Below are 9,352 nucleotides of genomic sequence, written 5' to 3' on the forward strand. Positions count from 1 at the left end.
TTTATTATCAGCTTTATCAAGAATAAAGGTGATTTTAGTCTTCCAGTTGCCTCACTTTTTTCGTCTTACTCTTTAACTGGTTCAGAGCTCAGTGGGGGAGAGGGTGTTTATTAGACTCCTTTGAATTCAAACAACAGGCACTCAAAAATATTTGCTGAATATTACATTTTTAAACTGACATACTCTAGTAACTATAAATACAGATGTGGAATTTAGGACAGAATTGGGGCTAAGGAGGTGGATTTAGAAATGATCAACTTAATGGTAGTAATGTTTATCAGGCTTGAGTGGGGCTACTGTTGTTTTTGTAGCTAATACCTATTGAGTGCTTACTATGGGGCCAGGTTCTAAGTGTTTATACGTATTAATTCATTAATCCTCATAAGAACCCTAAGAAGTTGATTATTATTTTAGCCCTATCTTATAGATGAAGAAACTGAAGCACATATAGATTAACTTGCCTAAACTTGCCTGAAGTCACACAGCTATTAAGTGTCTGAGTTGAAATGGACAAAATGACATTGGACTATCTAGGGAGAAAATAGAGTAAAGAGTAATTTAATTCTTCACTTTTGCTTTTCTCTACTTCAAAATGAGAACAATATTTTCTCATTACTTGGTGGCGCTGTGATGAAAGCAAATGACACAGAACCTGTAAAGGTCACCGTCTAGAGGGAAAAAAATGTGTCTGAAACCAAGGACTGGCGGTAGCTGTTGGTTTAGCCTATTTTTTATTTGGTAACCAACAGCAATCTGTTTATTGGCATCGTTTTTCATTTGGCTGAGTGCTCACTGGACTGGAAGAGAGAATGGAACATCTCTCAAGAAAGAGAAAGCTCTGCTTTTAAGCTAATTATAGAAAGGTAGAGAATGGATTACAAAATTCCCCCCAACTTAGGGCACAAGTTATATTAGGAACAACGTGTTCTGCTTTGGGGGTACTTTTCTTTGTTAAGCCACATGCAGAAGACATCACCTTTTCCTCTATGATCCTGAACGTTTTTCTCTTCCTTTACAGACTCGGAGATTAAGAGGCGAAGTCACCTACAGCTGCTGAACTCAAAGGCTTCCCTGTGTGTCTCTGCTTATTCTGCCATCAGCTGGGTACTCTTGCCGCTCTGCTTTTATCTAATACTAAAATAACAGACCTTGGTCACACAGAAACATGCAAAGTCATTCGTATAACAGGTGAGATGAATCACAAATGGTGTTGGGGATCCTCTGTGTATGTTTGTGCTTGTGTCCCTATCAAGAATCAAGCAGCCCCCAGCCTCAGAGAGAAACATTAATAATGTCAGGGCAGCAGGCACTATTTCCACTGCTATTGTAAAAGGTAAGCATTTGTTAACAACGAGCACAGACCTCATTGACAGACTTACAGGAAAAGCAACTCTATACAATTCAAATATTTGTATATATTCAAAACCTTTTCGTTTATTGAGTCATCCTTGAAGGAAAACGTCTTACTGGAAAGAAAGAGATATTTGGCCCTGATTAGTCTGAATTCCACAAAGAAACATGGGTATAATAATCACATAAGCAGCTTCTCCCCACCCAGCAATGCCCACCCCCCCAACAAAGCCCCTGTGGACTAGAGACTTGACAAAGTGCTCACCAATTAGCCTGCCTGCTGAGACTTCCCGCTGTCCCTTCAGTCCTTTGACTCTAGTGATTGGTAGGACACTTCCTCCTAAATACTCTTCTGCGTGCAGACTTTGCATCCACCGCCGAGTTATGAAGTCACAGTCAACACTACCCGCTTACTCAGTGACCACCACCATGCACCAGGCTCACAACCTGAGAGCTGTTTTTGTCCCCCATCTGTCCTCAGGTCAATTTGACCCCAAGTTGTACAGTCCTTGCCCATGTCTTTCAGACTACCCTAATCCAGCTTCATCATTTTATGCCCCAACTAGTTCTAAAATCTTGTACTTATCTTCCTCTCTTTCAGGTGATAGGCAACACGGTGCCAGAATAAAAAAAAAGATTCAGATGCTATTTTCATCATAACATTCTTTTATTCTGCAACCTAAAGTGACTCTCAGGGCATTGTCACATCAAAGTTAAAGTCCTCAGCTCTGCAGGCACAGTTCTCTAAGTTTTTCTTCCTAAGGTTCCTCCTTCTCTCGGCTATCTACTACTGCCGTCTGTCCTTGCTCCCTGTGTCTCCCTTCTTGGAAATCTCTACTCTGTGGTAAATTCAGGTCCGCATTTCCTTCACCCATTTCCTAATGGTCCTTTTATTGCACATCCCCTTGGTGAGCCTGTATAATTTGCAATACCTTACACTCTCTAAGGCACATATATTCTTTGCCTAGATAAGTCCTCAAGGGCAGGCAAAAATCTGTTAGCTGCTTTGCTTTTTTGAGTATGGTTAAAAAAAAAACAAAAACTTACATTTATTTTTAAAAAATAGTGATTGAATTAAAGATATAATGTTGTATATGTGGATAAGGTAGTACATGGATATTATAAAAATTGCAAAGATTACAAAAATTGCAAATAATTAAATTAGAGGAAACCCTTTCTTTGGGGGCTGCTGTGGAGATCAGGTCAGATCATGTTTCCTGAGTTAAGCTTGTTTTACTATAAACAACATGCTTTTGTTGTATAGATTTTTGTTTGCACAGATTTTTGGATTGTGTTTTCATTTTCATTTATCTCCAGGCATTTTTTTTTATTTCCTCTTTGATTTCTTTATTGACTCATTGGTTGTTTAGTAGCATGCTCTTTGGGCTCCACATGGGGGGTTTTGGGGTTTTTGGTTTTTGTTTTTTTTTTTTTGGTAGTCATTTTTCCTTATAGTTGACTTTTAGTTTCATAGCATTGTGATTGGAAAAGATGTTTTTACGTGATTTCAATTTTTAAAATTTTACCAAGGCTTGCTTTGCCGCACAGTAGCACGTGCTTTACCCTGGAGAATGTCCTACGTGTGCTTGAAAAGAATATGCATTCTGATGCTTTCAAATTAAATGTTAGATAAATATATATAAAATCAGTAAGGAAACACTAGCCTGAAATGACACATTAGACCAACTGGAGACTTTACACTGTCTGCATGACCTGTCCATTAATGTAAGTGAGGTTTTAAAGTCCCCTACTATCTCTGAGTTACTGCTGATTTCTCCTTTTCAATCCATTAATATTTGCTTTACGGATTTAAGTGCTCCTATGGTGGATGCATATATATTCGCAATTGTTTTATCTTCATCTTGGATTGATTCCTTGATCATTATATAGTGTCCTTGTTTCTTATAACAGTCTTTGTTTTAAAGTTTATCTCATCTGATATAGGTTTTGCTATCCTAGTTTTCTTTTGATTCCAACTTACATGGAATATCTTTCTCCCCCTCACTTTCAGTCTCTGTGTCTTTAGATCTAAAGTGAGTATCTTATAGGCGACATACATACAGATCTATCCATCCAGCCACTCTATGTCTATTGATTGGAGCATTTAGTCCATTTAAAGTAATTATTGATATGTATATTCTTATTGTCATTTTTTGTAATTGTTTGGGGGTTCTTTTTGTTAAGGCTTTTTTGCCCCTGTCTTCTTTTGTCCTCTTGTGATTTGAGGACCATCTTTAGTATTATGTTTGGATTCCTTTTACTTTTCTGTGTACCTAGCATAAGTTTTTGGTTTGTGGTTACCATGAGACTTTTAAAGAGCAATAAAATATACACATGATTGTATTAAGTTGCTGATCTCTTAATTTCAAAGTACAACGCTGCATTTGGCCTCTCCTCCCATCTTGATTACTGTTTTTGATATCACATTTCACATCTCATTGTTTTATGGATCCCTTAGCTGCTTACTAAAGATACAGATGATTTTTACTGCTTTTGTCTTTTAGCCTTCCTACTAGCTTTGTGCATGACATGATTTCCTACCTTTATGTTTGCCTTTACCTATGAGCTTTTTCCCATCATACTTTTCATGTTTCTAGATTTGGCCTTTTCTTTTTAATTTAGAGAAGTTCCTTTAACATTTCTTGTAAAGCTGGTTTGGTGGTGCTGAACTTTTGCTTGCCTGTGAAGTTGCTGATATTTCCATGGAATCTGAAGGAGAGAGTCTTACTGGCTAGAAGTTTCTTGGTTGTGGGTTTTTCCCTTTCACCACTTTAAACATATTGTGCAATTCCCTTCTGTAACTGCAGAGTTTCTGCTGAAAAGTCAGCTGATAGCCTTCTGGGAGTTTGCTAGTATGTTATCTGTTGCTTTCCCCTTGCTGCTTTTAATATTTTTTTCCCTCTAGATTTTGCCATTTTAATGACAATGTGTCCTCATATGTTCCTCTTTGGCACCTGCTTGGGGCTCTCTGCACTTCCTGGACTTGGATGTCTGTTTCGTTTTCCAGAGTAGAGAAGTTTTCAGCTATTATGACTTCAAATATGTTCTCAGTCCTTTTCTCTCTCTTTTTCCTTCTGGGACATGACTATTAGTGCATTTGATGTTGTCCCGGAGGTCTCTCAAACTCTCATTTCTTTTCATTTTTTTTTTTTTTCTGTTCAGCAGCAGTGATTACCACTATAGTCTTTCAGTTCACTCATCCATCATTTGCTCTAATGTTGATTCCTTCTGGTGTATTTTTCACTTCAGTTATTCTATTCTTCATCTGTTTGGTTGTTCTATATATTTTCTCTTTGTTAAAACCCTTTAACTTCTCGCTCTTTCTGTCTCCCTATTTCTTTGATCATCTTTACAGTCACTACCCTGAGCTCTTTCCCAGGTAGATTGCCTAGCTCCACTCGGTTGTTCTTCTGAGGTTTTATCTTGTTCCTTTGTCTGGAACATCTTCCTGTCACCTCATTTTGCTAAGCTGTTTGTATTTTTATGTATCTGGTAGGTTGGTTACATTTTCCCACCTTAGAGAAGTGCTATTTTGTAGGAGACCTCTTAGGTGTCCCAACAGCACACTCGCCTCTCATCACCCAAACTATATGCTCTTGAGTACTTTACATGAGGGAGGGTTGCATGGGTCCTCCTGTTGTTGCAGGCTGGCTATGTGGGAGGTCTAGTAGGCTTGGTTGGCCCCTGGTCCAATTGGTATACAGGCCATCCACATGAGTTGAGGCTGCTAGCTACAGAGGCAGCTGACTATGGAACCTCAGGGGGACCCAGGGCTAGTGTTGGGTCACGGATGGCTGGAGTCAGGGTCCAAAGAACTCTGGTAATGTTGTCTGGTGAGTGAGAGCAAGGGTGTCAGTGCCAATCTACTGGTGGGCAAAGCTATGTCCTGGAATCTGGTTGCAGGGCCCAGAGATGGTCTTGGATTGCTGGGGGAGAGAGAAGCGGCACTCCTGAGAACGTCGGGACCAGGGTCTGAGTGTCTCAAAGTTTGTGTTGGCCTGCTAGAGGGTAGGGCTGGGGCCCATCTGGTTCTCAGGTCAGGGTCTGACTTGCTGGTAGGCAGGCTAGGTCTGCACACTTTGGGATTGTGGTTTTTTGCATGTAGTGTCTGCCCCCTTGTGGTTGAAACTAGCCCAGAGGCTAGAACAGGCTTCCTGAAGGGCAGCATCCAGGCCCAGAGGATTCTAGGGCTGGTACCTGCCCACTGGTGGATGGAGTTAGGTCCTGGGCCCTCTGGTGGGTAAGGCTGCATCCAGAGGCAGCTATGGCCTCAGGTAGTCTTAAGGCAGCCGGTGTGCCGATGGGCAGAGCTGTGTCTCTGCCCAGTTAGTTGCTTGGCCAGAGATAGCCGAGCACTGGTAACTCTTACAGACTGTTGAGTGGGGCCAGGTCTTGGTGCTAATGAGCTACAGGCAGAATTTCACACTGGTGTTTGTCAGGGTCCACATGATAGATGCTCCTCAGAGTGGCTGCCATCAGCAGTTGTATTCCCAGGGTGATGTGCAGTTGCTTCCTACCTTTCTGGAAGACTCTCCAGGATCAGTAGGTAGGTCTGACCCAGGCTCATATCAGATTACTGCTTCTGCCTGGGTTCCAGAGCATGTGAGATTTTATGTGCACCCTTTAACAGTGAAGTCTTTCTTCCCCAGCTCTTTTGCTCTCCTAAAAGTAAGTCCCGCTGGCCTTCAAAGCCAAGTGTTCTGGAAGTTTATCTTCCTAGTGTAGGACCCCTGGGCTGGGGAGCCTGATGTGGAGCTCAGATTTCTCACTCTTTTGGGAGTACCTCTGCAAGGTAATTATCCTCCAGTTTGTGGGTCACGCACCCCGGAGTAGGGGACTTGACTACATCATGAGTCTGCCTCTCCTACCTGTTTCATTGTAGTTCTTTCTTTACGTCCACAGCTATAGACCTTTTCTGATAGATTCCAGTCTTTTTCAATGGCTGTTCAGCAAATGGCTGTGATTTGGTGTGCCCCTGAAAGAAGATGAGCTCAGGGTCTTTCTACTCCACCATCTTGGCTGGGATCTCTTGACCTGCTTTTCATTTTTTCTCTTGTTCTCCAAACACTATGGTGCAGTGTACAGAAGAGATTTTTTGTAAGAAAACCTACCAATCTCCATCATTTCCAAACTCCGTGGTTATCACTGGAGGGAGGTTTCTCTGAGGAAACTATCCTTTGAGGATCTCATTAGAAGAAACCCTTTCTTCTTTCCTTGATTCTCATGACACTGTAAATGAGTTTTTAATATACTACAACTAGATAATCTGACCTATAAAGTATAGCCTATTCATCTTTATCTTGTATTCCCTTAGAGCAGTGATTTGCAATCTTTTTTTTTAAATAAAATAAAACATGAATATATGTTCACATGCAGTATGCAAAGAGTTACATACTGTCACCTGGTTAGCTATAGCTTCACTTCTTTCCCTCTAGAACTATAGGGGGATAACCTTAAATCATTTAAAAAAAAAATAAATGAAGAGATCATTACTTGAGATATACATTATAACTGATGATGACACTTTAGGTCACACACATTTCTTGGTTGAGAACTCAGATAGAAGTCATCTTTCTACTTCCATCTAGGAGCTTGCCCATAGCTCCTCTCTCAGTTCCTGTTTGTTGTGAGGATGATCCCCTTTCTTAAGGGGAGACTCAAGTTATCTCCTTTCCCCTAGTGACCCATGACACCCTGTGGCCTCAATAGAATATCATCAAAATACAGAAAAACAAATCCATTTCTGAACAAGAAATATACTCATACAGTGGAAGGGAGACTTATAGTGTTTGATAAGTGTTTGCTGAATGGTTGTAATGGTATCTTATTGCTATTATTTTCAGAATCCCAGGAATCTGCAGAACTATTTCACCACAAGATATGACCTAGTTTTATATTTCTGGGGGGAAATGAATTCATGTCTAGAACTCAGGAGTGAACAAATAAGATCAAGAAGCAAAATGAAGCCAAAAGCAAGCCACAGAAGACTTCAATATGAACAAGATAAATTTATCTTCAAAGACATATATTAAAAGTTGAGAAATAATTCACCTGAACTAGAGAAGTGTATTAATACTACCAAGTAAAATGTATGTGGGACAAGTGTATCCCCATATCTCAGGGACCTCACCATTCCCACCCAAGAAGTGAGATAATGGGATATTGCATCTCTTTTGTCTCTGAATCTTTAGCTATATTGCTGTGATGGTGCTCTGAGGAAGTTTCTAGAAAGTTCTGATTGCACTATATCCATGTTTTATAATCCACAAGTTAAACTGTAGTGGATTCAGTTAGAAGTTGTTAATGTGCTGCCACTTCACAGTTTAGAGGTGACTGCATTTTAGCGGGCTTCCCTGGTGGCTCAGACTAAAGAATCCACCTGCAGTGTAGGAGACCAAGTATGCTCCTTGGGTCAGGACGATCCTGTGGAGAAGGAAATGGCAAACCACTCTAGTATTCTCGCCTGGAGGATCCCATGGACAGAGGAACCTGGAGGGCTACAGTCATGGGGTCGCAAAGAGTTGGACACGACTGAGTGACTAAGCATGCACGCATACATTTTAATGAAGGGTCGAATGATTCACTTTTCATTAAAATGCAAAAGTGCCCTGGCATCTCCTCCCACCTGACAAATGCCAAGAAAAACATGTAGAAAATGATCATAATTTGAACATAAAAAATGTAGTTGGGTGACACTGATTTTCTAAACTATGTCAGCACCTTATTTTTAAAACAAACTGATGCTATTTTACTTTTCAGATGATGTTTATCCTTGAATGGTCCGGGAAAAGGACCTCTCTTCTTGACCATGTGTGATACTAGGTCATCACAAGATTTGAGGCTTCTTCTTTATATCCTAATCAGACAGTGATCACCTCAGTTTTCACCAGCATCTAGAGTGGGGGGACTCAACCAGGTGATTCTGTGCCACCCCCGGAGGCACTCGAAAATTTTGGAGACAATTTTGTGGCCACAACGTGGGGGTACCACTGGCATCTGCTGGACAGAACCCAGGGATGCTGCTCGACCTCCTGCAATGCACAGGCCATCCATCTACAACAGAGAATTACGCAGCCCCAAAAGTCAGTGGGGCTGAGATTAAGAAACTCTGACGTAGAGTAGAAAAGTATCTAGAAAAGAGGGAAGCAAACAAACCTGTTTGCCTCCTAAAATTAGGCATTAGCTTCTGTCTCTCTGGCTGCTGCCTCAGCACAGAGAGCCAGAACTCAGTTTCAGGCAACCAGGAATTCCTGATGGGATGACCCTCAGCTGGTTGGAGCTTCCACTTGCCTTTCCTCTTTTTCCTACTCTACAAACCAAGTCTGGTGAGAGTGTTGCCTGATTTTCATCCCAAGTTTTCTCACTCTGAATTTAGATCTCAGGACTCTGCCTAGTCAAAATTCAAATTAAGGCAACAAATCCATGTAACTTCCTTGAAGCAGAGACTTCCAAAAGCAAGGGCATTGAACCTTTGAAATGAGACCCTGAGAAGTGAAGCTCTGATAGAAAAGATGTTTGGTTTCTAACTCCCTCCCTGTATTTTTCATGTGGCGCATACTGCCCTCCCTGGCACTTTGGACCAATTGTGCTGATATTACATTTTGTTATAGAAAACTTGACTTTAGAGTTCTGACCATTCAAGAGAAGGATTAAATATACATTTCCTATGCTGCTGTCTGCCTAGTTTGTCAAAGAACATGAGTTTAAGGGAAAATGGATAAAAAGCATGAGATCAGGTTCTAAAGATTAGTACTTAGCACATAGCAGACCTTCAATAAATATTTGTTGAATAAATGAATGAGTGGAAATGATAGGAGCCTATGAACATAGGCAAGGTGGCTTGGTCTAGTTTCTAGTTTTCTTAAGGAAACTACATTAGGCTTTACCAGCCTGCCAAGTCTCCACCTGGGCATATATAGTAGGCTTGAGGCAAATCTCCCATTTGAGGGAGAATACATATCAGTGCACAAACCCATTGCCCTAGTATCAAAAAAAAATCTGA

The 9,352-nt window shown here is 40.9% G+C and overlaps 1 protein-coding gene across 1 annotated transcript in view; it reads left to right on the top strand.

The window, feature by feature from the left end:
* Window positions 1–8,969, top strand: part of VTCN1 (V-set domain containing T cell activation inhibitor 1) — a 70,153-nt gene extending 61,184 nt beyond the window's left edge. The window contains exons 5-6 of the mRNA XM_065927112.1: window positions 1,019–1,188; window positions 7,194–8,969. Of these exons, the coding sequence (XP_065783184.1) occupies window positions 1,019–1,143 (125 nt within the window). The 3' untranslated portion in view covers window positions 1,144–1,188; window positions 7,194–8,969. The remainder of the gene's footprint in view (window positions 1–1,018; window positions 1,189–7,193) is intronic.
* Window positions 8,970–9,352: the final 383 nt, after the last annotated feature.

This window comes from Muntiacus reevesi, chromosome 1 (genome assembly GCF_963930625.1).
Source record: "Muntiacus reevesi chromosome 1, mMunRee1.1, whole genome shotgun sequence".
Lineage (NCBI taxonomy): Eukaryota > Metazoa > Chordata > Mammalia > Artiodactyla > Cervidae > Muntiacus > Muntiacus reevesi.